Source organism: Pestalotiopsis fici, assembly GCF_000516985.1.
Source record: "Pestalotiopsis fici W106-1 unplaced genomic scaffold PFICI_Scf_13, whole genome shotgun sequence".
In the NCBI taxonomy this organism is placed as follows: Eukaryota; Fungi; Ascomycota; class Sordariomycetes; order Amphisphaeriales; family Sporocadaceae; genus Pestalotiopsis; species Pestalotiopsis fici.
The window spans coordinates 1,192,118-1,206,861 of NW_006917103.1; the positions used below are offsets into that span (position 1 = coordinate 1,192,118).

General features: G+C 50.2%; 6 protein-coding genes across 6 annotated transcripts; 2 read left to right on the top strand and 4 right to left on the bottom strand.

Moving 5' to 3' along the window:
- Window positions 1-477: 477 nt before the first annotated feature.
- Window positions 478-1,637, bottom strand: PFICI_14792 (uncharacterized protein; the record flags this gene model as incomplete). Its single annotated transcript, XM_007843373.1, has 2 exons — window positions 478-905; window positions 968-1,637. The coding sequence occupies 2 exons, from the start codon at window positions 1,635-1,637 to the stop codon at window positions 478-480; spliced, it is 1,098 nt and encodes a 365-aa protein (XP_007841564.1).
- A 1,186-nt stretch (window positions 1,638-2,823) lies between these two features.
- PFICI_14793 (uncharacterized protein) lies at window positions 2,824-4,086 on the bottom strand (the record flags this gene model as incomplete). The annotated part of the gene is made up of 1 exon (XM_007843374.1): window positions 2,824-4,086. One exon carries the CDS (start codon window positions 4,084-4,086, stop codon window positions 2,824-2,826), a length of 1,263 nt encoding a protein of 420 aa, XP_007841565.1.
- A 1,268-nt stretch (window positions 4,087-5,354) lies between these two features.
- Window positions 5,355-6,860, bottom strand: PFICI_14794 (uncharacterized protein; the record flags this gene model as incomplete). Its single annotated transcript, XM_007843375.1, has 3 exons — window positions 5,355-6,241; window positions 6,299-6,379; window positions 6,440-6,860. 3 exons carry the CDS (start codon window positions 6,858-6,860, stop codon window positions 5,355-5,357), a joined length of 1,389 nt encoding a protein of 462 aa, XP_007841566.1.
- A 2,989-nt stretch (window positions 6,861-9,849) lies between these two features.
- On the top strand, window positions 9,850-10,527 carry PFICI_14795 (uncharacterized protein; the record flags this gene model as incomplete). Its single annotated transcript, XM_007843376.1, has 1 exon — window positions 9,850-10,527. One exon carries the CDS (start codon window positions 9,850-9,852, stop codon window positions 10,525-10,527), a length of 678 nt encoding a protein of 225 aa, XP_007841567.1.
- Window positions 10,528-11,297: 770 nt separating this feature from the next.
- On the top strand, window positions 11,298-12,036 carry PFICI_14796 (uncharacterized protein; the record flags this gene model as incomplete). Its single annotated transcript, XM_007843377.1, has 2 exons — window positions 11,298-11,548; window positions 11,625-12,036. The coding sequence occupies 2 exons, from the start codon at window positions 11,298-11,300 to the stop codon at window positions 12,034-12,036; spliced, it is 663 nt and encodes a 220-aa protein (XP_007841568.1).
- A 200-nt stretch (window positions 12,037-12,236) lies between these two features.
- Window positions 12,237-14,162, bottom strand: PFICI_14797 (uncharacterized protein; the record flags this gene model as incomplete). The annotated part of the gene is made up of 1 exon (XM_007843378.1): window positions 12,237-14,162. One exon carries the CDS (start codon window positions 14,160-14,162, stop codon window positions 12,237-12,239), a length of 1,926 nt encoding a protein of 641 aa, XP_007841569.1.
- Window positions 14,163-14,744: the final 582 nt, after the last annotated feature.

Consider the following 14,744-nt stretch of genomic DNA (forward strand, 5'->3'; position numbering starts at 1 on the left):
GGCGCAACCCCATGGGGAACGGGTAGATATGCGGGAAGAAGCTTGACCTGATTAGTTGGCATATGCGACACGACGCCACGCCATGCCCAACACGTTGCGGCTCCATTGCCGCCCGTCCAATTTACTGCCGAGATTGACATGGGCCTCTTCATCGTATATGCGCATCATGGAAGCTAAGGGAAGCTTGTCATCTGGGCACACCAGGTGAAGAAAACCACGCATCTATCGCTTCACATGAAAAATTGTCAAGACTGGCAGGGAACTCTCCAACACGCAAACAAATCAATTTGCAGACCTACACGAATACATACCCGCCAGTGTTCGCATGGCTCGGTACGAATGGTGACACGACCAAAATGTGCCTAATGCACGGCCGATGGCTCACTATTGATTCGTCGGCCTATCGTATACACGTAGCCGCCCGCATATGCGCTATCGTCGTATTGTTCCTGGCAGTCCATCCATTTCTCGGATCATCTACTTAGCTGCGTGAAAGTCAACATTGCCTTGGGTATCCACCACTCCTGCTCTCTTGTAATATGTTGTTGATCTGATATACGGATCAAGTTTCCAGTAATTTTCTCTTAGCAGCACTGCTGTCTCATTTCTTTTCATGCTGGGTTGGTCAATGGGCAAGGCCGCCCACTGTATTGTCTCTTGCTCAAATCTGTTGATAAGCTCGTCGCGTTCCTTTTCAATCTCCCCTCGCTGTTCCCCGTCCGACAATTTAGCATTCTCCCCTTCTTCAGGCTCAATGTACTTGTACTGCCATTCATCTCGCCCACCATAATTTGACTGGAGATTCTCTTCGGAGATGAATTTCAGCAAGTCCCCTGTCTTGCGCGTAAAATTGATCTTGGATGCGATCACGGGGTCGAGCCAACCCTTGATGATATTCCATAGTCCTGGGCATAAATTTTAGCCGGGATATTCCAATAAAGCGGACGATGCCCCCTCCATCACTTACCCCAAAATACAAATGGCGCATTATGAATAAGAACCAGGCCTAGAGTTTCTGGATACTTTGCTTCAAAGATGAGCAGAAGAAACTTGACAACATGAAAATCCATGTTTCTCAAGCCAAGCCCAGTCATATCAAAGAGGAGACAGAATTTGTCTTGTGGTGGCTTGGCCAAGAATCGGATACTCTCGACATTGTGTAGAATATACGTCTCCATGGCTTCTGCTGACTGCATATTGGGATCGTGAAGACCGACTTTGATGACATAAATTGGCCGATTCTCCTTGTCGGTGCCACGGACATAGCTCTTTCCTGAGCGATACTGGGCGATAAATCCCTTGTCATCCTCCGAGGGTCCGTCCTTGAGCCCAACACTCTCACCTATCAGTATCACGGTCTTGTCCAATTGCCTTTCACGGCGCCATCGGACTGCAGAGAGAAGCATGGCCATAGCTGCTTCAACGTTATACTTCCGAGCCCGAAGGAATCGTAGAACCAGTGCATCAGGATGCTCGGCGAGAATAAAGTTCCAGAGCTCGTGCCGGAACTCATCAGTTGTCATATCAGTGAGGCGTGGCCAGGAGGCAGCACCCCCATCCTCCGAACCCGGAACACCGCAGAGTTGTATCAGGTAACGCCACATGAGTTGTAGCTTGTGGTCCTGATTTGAATCCATGCTGCCGGTGCGTTGCAGCGCTGTTCATAGGGCTCAATGCAACCCGATCCCTGAACCAAAATCGGACAGTTAGTACTAGCGAAAGATGATCTGCGATATCCAGATGCGCCTTTCCCACTTTTGCGTGTTAATGGACTACTAGACTTACGAGATCGTGTCACGGCTTTTCTCTGCAGTCGCCGTCTGCCCTATTCAACTCCTTGGGCGTAATAAACTGGGGAGGTCAGATGGCGAGCGACGGTTGAAGCATATATTTTATGTTCAATGATGATGCCAAGCAAAGAGGATTTTTTCTTAATCACACGCAGCACAGATCAATGCGGGGGTGTGACCAGGTTTGTTCAGCAAGGCACACGTGGGAAATCAGCCACAACCGCGAAATAGGAAAGGATTGTTCACTTTTTTGTTGTACCATTGGCCTAATGAAGACAGTGCCACCCGAAGAGTATCAAATCACCGGGGTAGTTGCGAGCCTTTGCAGTGGAAGGGGCCACATGAGACGAATGGTTGATGACTTCCGGCGATCATATCGTTGGAGTCTCGGCTTATATTGCACATGTTGATGCCAGGCCAGACCTCGGCGATGGACAACTTTGAGTCCTCTCTTCAAGACGATGCTCGGCAGTGGTGTTGTAACTGTCACTGCCATGACTGGGGGGCATTTGCAGAGTAGCAGTGTACCTAGGTACTGGGGACGCACAACGCAAATGTGCTTGGCAGCGGTGCTCCGAGGAATATAAGAAGCACCTACCGGGACGCACTACGAGTATACCAGGCATGTATACCATTGGTGGCGGTCCAGGAGCCGTACCATCGTGCACTTTCAAAAACCTCGATCAAGAAGAGATTCCAAGTTGATTCCTTCTCATCTACCTTGAGCATTACTTTTCCCCTCCTCTTGAGCTTCTCCTGAATCTGGCTTCCCTGAACCAGTCGATCAGTTTTTGGAGCACAGTATCATTAGTGCGAGCCTAGAGGCGCTAAAGGATCAACCCGGTGTTCTCTAGCAGGCCAACTTGGGGTTCGATCAGCGATGCACCAGCGCCAATAGCTCGGACCTTAATGACAGTGTGCTTGTAATTTCTACTATTTACTGAATGCGACAAAGCAACCGCACGGGCATATCTCAAGCTTTATATATGTACAGTCAACCATCTTTTCCCCGTCTTACAAGAGATACACTTTACTACACTGCGCTCAATGCGCGGATATCCACTGCCCGAATGCTCGAAGCATTGAACTCTGAAACCAGCAGCGTGTTCCCGCTGGGACTGGCCGCCAGCGAGCGCGGGAAGGCTCCAGTAGGTATTTGCGGGAAATTGATGGTTCCCTTTTGCAATGCATCGCGAATGTTGAAGACTGAGACACCAGTGGTTGTACCGCTGTAAAGGAACCGGTTCGAGTCGGCAACAAAAATGTAGTCCTTGATGGCCGTGATCCCCAAGGGTGATGTGCCTGTCCCGAGTGTAGCCAGCAGCGGATCCATGGTCGTGTTATCTGCCAACTTGACTGCGTCAAAGGCCAATACTTGATTCGACTCTCGCGTCGTGACCCAGAGCTGTTTCCCGTCAACCGACATGACGGACCGGACTGGATGACACCCTCCGGCAACGTTCTTGACCAGGGACTGGTTGGGGACATTACGCAGCGTTGCCACGTCGAGGACGCTGATGATGCCGCCGGTCTCGTTGAGCGATCTCGCGGTGCCGTTGATCTCGCTGGTGACAAACAATCTGTTGTGGTCGGCTGAGAACTGTTGGCCAATGGTGCGGAATCCCAGGCCAATGAAGCCCTTGTGCACGCTCGTCACGGTTCGGTTGGCCTGGCGAGTAATACCCCAGACCTCGATGCCTCCGAGATCATGCGTCGTATTGCTTCCAAACTCCTGGCTCACAAAGGCAAATTTGTCGTCGGCGGTGATGGACACCTCTATCGCGCTTCTCCCTGCGACGCCGTTGCTGCTGAGGACTCCCACATATGAATCATTCCTTCCCAAGAGTGCACGGGGAACGTCGAGGATAACAGCGCCGTATCCTGTAGCGACGTAGAGGTTCTCCTTGTCGTGGGTCAAGGCCATCTCCCGAAGCCCGTAGCCATCCTCGTCGACGTCATCGTTGCCAATCAGGAAGGCAGGCGGCAGCGGCAGCATATACTTCAACTTTGGCGTGAATTCAGAGGTGTCGAGCACCCCGACGGAAAAGTTGATGGCGGCAAAGGCAATCGTCTCATCCAAGTACACCATACCCCAGGGCCGGCTCTGCACGCTGAGCACCGTCGAGTTCAGGTCCAGTTGTGTCTGTGCCGGGGCAGCTTGGGCGCAAGGGTGCGGGTCCGCGCGACTGATTAGTGGATGATGCCCCGCCCATGGCCGGGCCTCTGTGCACTGAAGGGCGGCGAGCCCAACTATGGCCGCCACTAGCAGTCCAAGGTATCGGGAGATGCAAGCCATCGCCGCGGGCGGGTTTTTAGACAATTGTCCTGGCCCCAAATAAGAAAGAAAAGAACAGAAAAAAAGAATGACTTGGTTGCACAATGAGTGGTAGGGATCAAGGTCGCATGGGAAAAACGAGTGAATCAGTCGAAACTAAAGATTTTAGCACAACATTTTCTTTGCCAAGACAAAAGCAGGTATATAACTCTGTCTGTTCCTGGTGATTAATTCTTCTTCTTTTGGCGGGGGATACATGTGATGTCTGTGTGGAATCCTCGCCGTGCTATGTAAATAGCGATTGCAACGCTGTGGATCGGCACCAACCGAATCTGGTCCATCTTCGGGTAGGTGGCCGAAGCGTCCTTCCCGTTCAGACATGAATGCTTGATAGACGTTTCGTCCGAGCCAGGCCCTGGGCTATCTCCGGGGGTATCGTGGCCCTTTGATTCGCTACATGGCCCGGCCAACTTGTCAATTGTGTTAATTAAAACCCAAGCTTGCTCGTGTTATCGAGATGGTAAGTAATAAACTCGCCTTCACGTGGCATGACCAAGCATCCCAAAATGAAATGTGGTATCTAGCAGTACAACATCTGCGGCGACGTTTGAAGGACGAGACTCAGCATCCCCTTATCAAGCCATGATCCTTCTCCTAAGACCAGACCTGGAGCCTCATGTGATGTTATAATAATGGCCTTGTCCCACCGTTTCTATTTCTTCTCAAGTGGAGTCAGGTAACGGGAATAACAAAAGTCGCCAGCATCGCTCTGGATCGTCCACACTGCGACTCTTGTGCGCTTCTGTATATTGCAGCTTGAACCTTAATTTCCGAGCTCGGCCGGGCGATGTTGTCATCTATATTCAAGTGTCGCAAAATGGCAACTGCCTCGTTATCACACACACCAGGAACATCTATATAGCTCGCCCAATTTGGCATATAGGGCCTTGACCTATAGATTTTTTGACTGAATTGAATATACAAGGTGACATCCGTAGGGCTCTCCCACACACTTTGGCATCCCAGATCACGATTCTTATTTTTATTTTTGGAACTTGTCCCTCGCTAACGACAAGGTGACTTCACATTGAAGAGAGAGAGCACGTGCGCCTCGTACGCCAAGAAAGCGGGGGAGAACAACGTACAATTGTGCGCAGTCACTACATCTTCGTCAACAGTCGTACCAGTTCAGGGCATCTCATACCATCACTGGCCGATTCTAGTCAGGAACAAATACACCAGTCAAAGCGCTTCATGTCTTTTTGGGTAACGCCAAGCAATGTTCCCAATCACTTATTTCCTATAATGGTTTGCTTCATGAGTCGCTCAATCTCATCCATACGAGTACCATCTATGCTCTTTCCCTCGGCCGTGAGTCTGTCTTGAAACGTGAACATGGTGGAGAATGTGTTGGAGTCGTGGTGCTTGTAACTCGCTGGCACCTTTTGCTCCACCAGCGCAAAAGCATCCTCTCGAATCCTGTCCAGTACTCGCCTCATCATGACCTGCCTTGCCTTTGCGCCCTCCTCACCTTGCACTTCGAAAACGTCTGGGAAGCGCCAGCTAGGGTAGAGATTGCCGTGGCTTGATCTGTGGCCCACTCGCGCATCATGCAGTTCGAAGTAATAGTGACAGAGCTTGCACGTCGGTTTACTGCCACCAATGTATTTCCAGTCGTTGAAGAACCTCTGGCTCATGACACCGCCGTTTCGCTCTAACCAGTCCAAGAGCACTATTTCGGCATGCACAATCGGCCGGAAACTATCCTTTCGCCACTCCTTCCGCAGCCTTTCATCCAGGTCGAAATTTTGCAGTGATGCCACATAGTCTCGAAATAGATCCATTTTTTCCTGCTTTCTCGTCATCCGCCCAACGATTGCGCTGGCAGTCTCGCTCTTTCGGCGCGATGGTCTCGGGATCGGCTTACTTGAGGGGAGAGCAACGACTTCGTAACGATTAAACAGAACCGGCCAGATCTTTTGGGCCTGTCGTAGGAAATTGACGGATTCAATGTATGCCATGATACGGCTTAGAGTATGTTGAAACTCTGACCAACATTCCTGGCTCTTGTGACCAAGCATGCGGCCTTGCCGTGCTTGCTCTTGGATCAACGCACCGGCTGGTGATTTCGACAAGATGGAAACGCATCTTAGCAACTCCACGATTCTGTTAACGACTACAGATTCTGATCAACGTGAAAATACCAAGAAACTGGTCGTCAACATCTACTTACATTCAGACCCTTCAGCCGGCAATGCTGTTTCCAGTTGGGATGACTCTATGAAGTTCCGAATACTGCTGGTGACTAGCTCTTCTACTCCGATTCATTATCAGTGATCCCAATCATCGATGCAAGAAAATCAACCCCACGCACCATTGTTTGACTCCAATGCGGAAGCGTTGTCTGAGCAATCTCTTGCTTGGAACCCGAGTCTTCTAAAATAACCTGTCAATCTCTTCTGGTTGAATAAGAGTACGGCCTTGAGCACTTCGTCCTCTGCCAAACCCGTGATCTTTGACCGTGGTGGAGAATCATTCACGAGACGTAATAGTCTGACGACATATTCCTGTGTTGCGTCCAGCTCTCCCGGCAGCCTTTGATTAGACGCGAAAAAGTATCGAACACCACCTGAGACGGTGCGGAGAATCGTGAATGCCGTCATCGTCGTTCCTCCACTAGTGTTATCACAGACATGAGCGAGCTTGTAGACGAAACTACGGAAGAGGCCTGCTGTGTCCTGAGTGCTGGGAAGGTCGTTAGGTGTTGCTGGTACGGCAGTTTCCTGCGCCGCCATGGTCAGTGCTTTGAGCAGGACGACGGGTTCGTAAAATTTGAGAAGCGCTTTGACCGTCCACGGGACAATAGGAGCTATTGCACAAGGTCAGACAGAGTCTGGATATGTGTTTGTTCGTTACAACCACACTTGCAATTTTCATAGGATGTATCCATGTTGATGCGATGCTGTATCGGATCTGGTGTATTGTGCTGGGATAATGATTGATGGTGGGTGTTTTACCTCAATGTGCTGTTACAACGGGACAAGATTTGTTCAGATATTCTTAGCGAGCAGGAAAATGCTGTGGATTGCCTCCCAAGAACGTGGGATACCATGAGTCTCTGCATCGGCAACATGATCATTCCGAATGCATTGCACTTCCGTGCATGCTTGAGAGGTCTACCATTACCCGCATAAGAGGTCTACCGCCGGGGCGACGCGTGGTGCCAATGAAGGCTGGAAACGGGCCGGCGAGCCATTGATTGGTAGAGCGATAAGGGTTTGAATTGCGTTAGATTTCTCACCGCATCTCAATGTGTTATTTTAAAGTTTGATAAGCTGCACTGCACGACTCTTGGGCCACTCACAGCCTGTGCCGGATTTTCATGCTGTACGACGGTCATCGGTATTGAGACCATCAGGTGACTAAGCTGCGTTCCTCGGCCCAATTCGTAGAGACCTGAAGAGTACCCAATCAACCAAAGATTGGCCAACGAGGTTGGTGAAGGTATCGCCATCCGTTGATGTCGGCATAGTATAATAATAGACCGAAATCCTGAATTCCAAAATGGTCATCTGAGCTGCACTCGTACTGCCCAAGCTCATCTCGCATATCCTAGATATCCCCATCATCTGTCAAATGATTCGTTTTTGTTTTAGTATGATCGTTTGGATTTGATTATCAACACCACATCCATCATGGGAGAAACCTTTGCCGACGACCAATTTTACCATTTAGATGATGATCCCAGCAGCTTCTCAGAACTCGGTAGGTCAAACTTTTGATTCTTTTCCCATGTACTCGCTAAACTCGACATGCATACCTTCTAGAGACACTCGAGACTCCCACAGGGTATCCTGGGGAGTTCTCGCCGTTTAATCTACCTATAGGGGATAATGGATTGCAAGCTCAGAATGCTTTCTTTCCAAATCAGCCTCCTCCTCTGGATTTCCAAGACTACCCCCCACTACCTCTCAATGAACTTTTCCTGTCCACTCCTGGCTCAAATGCCTCCCCGACAAATACTGGGCCTGTGGCATGCTATTCACCCCTCCATACCACATACAGCACATTCAGCACGGCGGCTTCAATTCCACAAACATTCGATCCGATGATGCAACAGGAATATTACATGCCAGGGACAGCACCTGGAATGATTTATTACAATGAGTCACAGTCTACAACCATCACACACGAGAACACCTCTTCCCGGCTCGGTCAAGGTGTTTAGGCCAGGTCAGAGCCACGTGTGTACAGCACTGATTTGCACCAGAGTGCATCGGCTATACTCCGTGCGAGTCCGGAATTGGGTAGTTATGAAATGGTTGCGAATGAAAATGTGACACAGAACGAGGAGTCAACTAACGATAAACTCGAGCCGCCAAGGATGTCGGCCGTGAATGACAAAGGTAGGCACATTCTTGGCCTCATTCATCAACGCCATCCTAACATATTGACAGGTGAAACAAACCCAGGTCATTTGTGGTGCTGCCGTAGATGGCACAAGATTGGCCGAGATCAAAAGTGAGTTCGGAACCATCTATCCGTGCAGAACCATGTTTTTCCTTGTATCTGCCCGCCGCTGTGCGGCGTACGCTTCCTCACTCCTGGTGTCGATTATTGCCGCGTGCATTACTATGCCTCTTTTCTGGGAAGGTAGACTCACATATTTCCAGCAAGCATCGAAAGATGCACGACAAGCCGTTGATATGTGAGGCGCAAGCGGGGTGTAACTTCAAGACCGCGTACGACCGAGAGCTCCGAGGGCACTATCACTCGAGCCACAGAGACTGGGCTGGACTTTGTGGTATCCCCGATAACAGTTGGATATGCAAGTTCTGTCGTAGGAAAATAAGCAAGGCAGGCAATAAGAATAGGCATCTTCGTAGTTGTCAAGAAGCGAAACGTCAAGTTGGCGCGTCAGGTCAGGATTAGGAAAGAAAGTCAGGGTATGCAAAAACATGGACTATGACGGAAACAATGAATGAGTAAGGATGTGTCTAGATGGTTCATTGAGAAAGAAAATAAGGACATTAATCTGTTTGAAATCAGCCTGTCTCAAGCATCTTGGTTGCAAGGTGAGATGCTCAAATTTATAGCTTCACATGGCTGATTCCGTGTGGAGACACCAAAATAAACAGATGAACACGTTTTTTTCCACGATGATTATTGAAATAGCTAGTACCCTGTATCTGCCCCTTCGTTGAGGAAATTGTAAGCAAAACCACGACCGATACTATGCGACTCTTGTCTGTGCAGGTCATCCTTTCACAAATCACGTCATTCTGCAGTCTTTTCAACCCATGGGCTTTAGACTAGGTGCACCAAACATTTTCATGCAATTGGGTCGTGTTCACTATAAAATGCGCTATTGAATAATACGCGAGACACGTAGATACTCTAGTCACTTCCGTTGGGGGCCAAATTCTAGGCCAGATTCTTCCCATTCGTGAACCACTGACGTCTCCAATCCCAAGGCTGTCGCATGCACATTCATGGCACTTTGGAATGTGTAAACACTCATGCACTTGTAGACACAAATCCTGATTTCTTGATACACTGCAGATGAGCGGCATCTTTAATTCGTTACGCTACATGGCGTTTTTCGCGAATTATGCCTTCATTTCCCTCATGACGTAGCGATGTTGTCGGTAAGCGGTCGCATGAATATGGTATATATTTCCAAGGCCTGACCTTCCTCTTGGTCTTTTCTGCCTGATAAAATCGTCCTCGAATTTATCTACCTTGTATAAAATAAATACTTCATTCAGACTTTTTATCTTCAAGATGCCGAAATACTCCGTCTTTGTCATCTTTGCCAACCGGCCCGCACTCGATGAGTCTGATGACGGCGAGAAACCCCATGGCGACCCCTTGTACGAGCGGATCCTCCGCGACTTTTTCAACTGGATGCAAGGAGAGATCAAAGCGGAGAGGCTGCAGGGCGCCGATTTTCTCGACGAGTCGTCGGAGGAAACCAGCATCAAGGTCGACTTTCAGACGCCCGACGAGGTAAAGGAAGGAAAGCTCGACGACAAGCTCAAAGAGAGTAGTATCGACGATGCCGCCGACGACGGAGCGCCGCCCCTGGTCGCGTCCAAGTCTTCCGTCAGGCGGGGTAGCCAGCACGCACTATCCAGAGATATTTTGGGCTATTTCACGATCGAGTTTCCCACCGTTGACGACGTCATTGCCTGGGCGCAATCGTGCCCGCTGTCCTTTGAGGGATGCAGCTTGGAAATTCGGAGGCTTCACGACACCAAAAAGGCCATTGAGGATATTCCGCCCGACATCCGGGAGCGTACTGGGGACCAAATGCTCGCTACCCGCGAGAGGAATCTCCAGGAAGGAAAATTGAAGAAGAATGATGATGGAACGCTCTGGGCCAAGGTAGAGCTTGAGGGGCCAGCCAAAGATATGCTCGACGAGGCGGAGGAAAGAAAGGCGCAAAAGGAGCAAGAATAGGCAAATTGCGCAATTGACAAATGGTCAAAATTCAAGGTGTCCCTCTTGTATGAACCCGTATTTGTTGGATCCATGCTATCAAGTGGCTACTTACTAGATAGGTTGTCTGTCATCTCTTCTCATGCCAGTTACCGTGTACAACCAAGGAGTAAAATTAAGCTTATGATGTTTCGCGTTGTCTTTACATGTCCCAATCAATCTGATACATGCTCGTCGTTGATCCTGATACCCGACCTGATTTAGGCGAAATGTGCCTGAAGGAGAAGACACTCAAGCCTGGTACAGTTCAACAGGTACGTGTGCGACCGAGGATGTCATGACCATGTCCCACAGTCCTTTTGCATACCTCTCCTTGCAGCCTTTTCTCGAACCGTAGTAGAGATGCGATTGGTCTCCGGTTATTCAATGAGGTGGGTTGGCCACATCCCGAGTGAGCACAGCTAGGTGAATACAACCAGGGCCCTATAGCCTACCCCGCCGAGCCATCGGCACGGCAAAAGCCAAGCCTTGGCACTTGATTCGCTATACAATATAGACGGTAATACGAGCACCGCGCCACTACTTTAGTGGACGACATCTTCCAAATGAATATGTTTCAATTATTCAGATTCGGCAAGGTCATGGTTGAATTCAGCCGGACATATGGGATATCGCAGCGTATAAAGATACATTTCACACTCGGGCATGGATGAAATTTCCCTGAGTTAGTACAATTGTGTCGCTCTCTTTGCTTGACTCCCAGTGTCCATTACCAAGTGCAGTCACTCAAAATGATCTCTCTTGTTCGCCTCGCTCTCGCCATCTCGGCCGTCGCTGGGGCCCTTGCAGCACCCACGGCCGAGCTAGATCTGCCCGATTTCGAGTTTGGCGCCGATGCCCTCGCGCCTCGCCAGGACTACAACCAGAACTACAAGACGGGTGGCAATGTCAACTTTTCGCCCACGAGCAACGGCTACTCTGTCAGCTTTTCCGGTGCTGGGGACTTTGTCGTCGGCAAAGGCTGGAGCAAAGGAACCACAAGGTAGGTGACAACGAGGAAACGGCTTTCGCGACTTGGTCGTCTCCAGGCAAGATACTCATACGCAAAATGTTTATAGGAACATCACCTTTGACGGATCAACCTCTCACTCGAGCGGCACTGTCTTGGTTTCCGTCTACGGATGGACCAAGAATCCGCTGGTCGAGTACTACATTCAAGAGTACACGTCTGACGGCAAGGGGTCGGCTCAAGGGACCCAAGTCGGTACGGTTGAGAGCGACGGATCCGTGTACGATATCTGGAAGCACACGCAAGTCAACCAGCCGTCCATTGTCGGTACCACCACCTTCACGCAGTACATCTCGAACCGTCGGACGGCACGCCCCGGCAGTGGTACGATTACTACCAAGAACCACTTTGACGCCTGGGCCAAGGCCGGGTTGAACTTGGGTACACACGATTACCAGGTTTTGGCGACTGAGGGTTGGGGAAGTGCCGGTGGAAGCTCCAAGTACACCATCTCTACCTAGACCTGAGGCTTCAGTGGGAGTCGCAATGAATAGTTGAAGTGCTACTGTAGTGTGTATATGCTCCGCAGACCAATCAAGTTCAAAATACTTGGCGGGCTTGTCAATTGAGATCACCATTAGTTGATGATTCTTGAACATTTGCACTCTGATCATACACAAATCTTACCTGCTGCATTGACAATGTTCGAAGAGAGTGCAGGTTACGATGCATCAAAGACGACGTGATCCCAGTTTCGTCGCTTTGGTGATCGAGCATCCTCCAGCATTGTACTTCGCCTATCCCTCTTCTCTGCTCCAAAATTTTGCCCGCCTCCCTGCCTTCTTGCCTCGTCGGAACCCTCAGTGCCCAGTGTTGTATCCAAGTCCCCCTGGTCATGATCATCGGGATGGTCTATGAGCATGTCTAGACCCTGATCAACTACGTCGTTGTCCTGCTCATGGTGTGGCATTCCGGATGAGAGTACATTGTCGCCATCAACAGCGCTTCTCGGTTCAAAGTCGTGTGACATGGTGTCTGGCTCATCGTTGAGCAATGCTTGTAGTTTGAGATACGTGTCATGATCGTCGGGTGGCGGATGTGACGTCGGCATGTGAACATCGTATGGTGAGTGTAGGTATTGATCGGGAGGTTGTTGGGTACCCAGCTCGGAAAAGGCGTCAAAATGGTCATTTGCATCGTGATGTCCTGACTGCGCAATGATTTGGGGATCTATTTGAGCAAAAATGTTGACTGGATCGTACGGTATCACAGACAGATTCGATGTGGCATCGAGAAGCTCGCGATGCTCATGCGATATCTGAGGCAATGGTTCAGACAACAAAAGGTGGTCAGGTGAGATTGGCTCGGGGTTTAGCAAAGAGGCAAGGTCACTTTGATGATCATATGGCCTGACATTCAGATCGTTCATGGTGGGTGGCGGCCGCGTTGGATTTCTCAGATCCAAGATTCTCTCGGTACTCTCCAGGTCTGGAGGCCGAGGTTCGGCGTCTGATGGGGGCTTGAAGACCTCAGCAGGCTGAAAAGACACGGGATTTGGTGTGGTAATCTTTCGAGCGGCGGTAGCGTTTGGCAAAGGCATCTTGCCTAATTCCTTGCATTCAGAGCATAACCTAATTACATCCGAGACTGTCTCCTTGATGCGGCTCCAATGGTAACGCTCGGCAATGGTGGCTGTGGTCTTGTTAATGCCGGCGTGGCTCCCGTCCTCATGGACCTGCTTGGCAATGTCCATCTGGCGGGCAGGATCGCTGATGACTTCCTTGTCCTTGAGCATGAGGACGTCGTTTTCGAGCAACTTATAGTGGGTCGCTGCGCTACGTAGCCTACTTTTCTCGGCTCGGTCAGATCCGTTTGGGTACTTTCCGTATTTGAGGTAAAATTTGATCTTGTCGAATCGTTCTTCACTCACCGGCCCGTCAGCGCCGTCTCCGGCGGCTTCTCCAAGGTCCCGTCCGTAGATGATAGCATCGACAAGGCGGTCAGGGTAGGATTTGAGATTACCGCAGCCCTTGACGCGGCCAATACGCTTGAAGCCGAGGCCATCCCAGATCTTGCACGATGCCACGTTGGTTTCGTACACCAGGTTGAAGACGGAATAGCTGTATCCGAGCTTGGGCGCCCAGTCGAGATAGCTTTCTCCCATTTGCCGACCTACACCACGGTTTCGCGCAGCTTCGGTGACAATGAATCCAGCATTGCAGATGTGGCTGCTGCGACCCGGGTAGTTGGGCTTGATGTAAAAGCTGCCGAGGCACTCTTTTGACCAGTCTTTACCCTCGACTACCTGGTCGGGACTATCAATCGTGCCGAGGAGCATGATGGCTGCAAAGTTCTGGAACCAGTATTTGGAATACTGCTCCAAGGACATGGGCTCTACCATTGGGTAGGTATCGCCGCCTTCAATTTCCTTGGCAAACTGGTCCGACAGGTACTTGAGTAGAGAAGGTGGTACTTGGGAGCTCGAAGCGAACGGTAGCACAGTGGCAATCGTCTGGCGATCCCTTAGAGTGACCTGACGAGGTTTGATGCTCGCAGGAAAGCCCGGTTTGCCAGGCTCGGGATACGGCGCCGGACCCGACACACGGTAGATGGTCGGGCTCGAGGGATCATCCATGATAGCCGGCATTTTGAAGATGAAAAGAATTGTAGATACCGGACGGAAACAACAGGCTGACGGAAGGACTTGATCACCAATTAGTATATATGTTATACATAAGAATAGATCTTCTACATGATGCCAAATATTGGCTGGCTAATAAGGTGCATTGACATGACAATAGGGCGTCAAAGGGCGGGTTTTGCTATCGCCGAGAACGGAACGATTTGCTATACTAGTAATATAATAAATATGTCTGACCTACCCGATAGTATTGGCAGTGACGGAAAAGCGGCAGGTAGCGTGAGAGCGCCAGCAGTCAACTGCTGCCACCAATTGACTGCTGTTCTCCAGCCAATCTGACAACAGCCGACTGCGTCACGAGCAATGTGCCATGCAGGTACCGTGGATTGGACCGACCGCGATGCGTTGGGGGGATGGGACGAACCGAACCCCTGACTATGGTAGAACGCAGCTATTAGGTACGATGCTTGGGTGTGTTCTTTGCTGAACTGTTCTGAAATGTGCGTGTGTGTTGGATTGTGCCCTGGTGAGGAGAAGTTCTCTGCGAAGTTTCCAGTCCGAGGCTCGGATGTGTGTTGCGACTCAAGT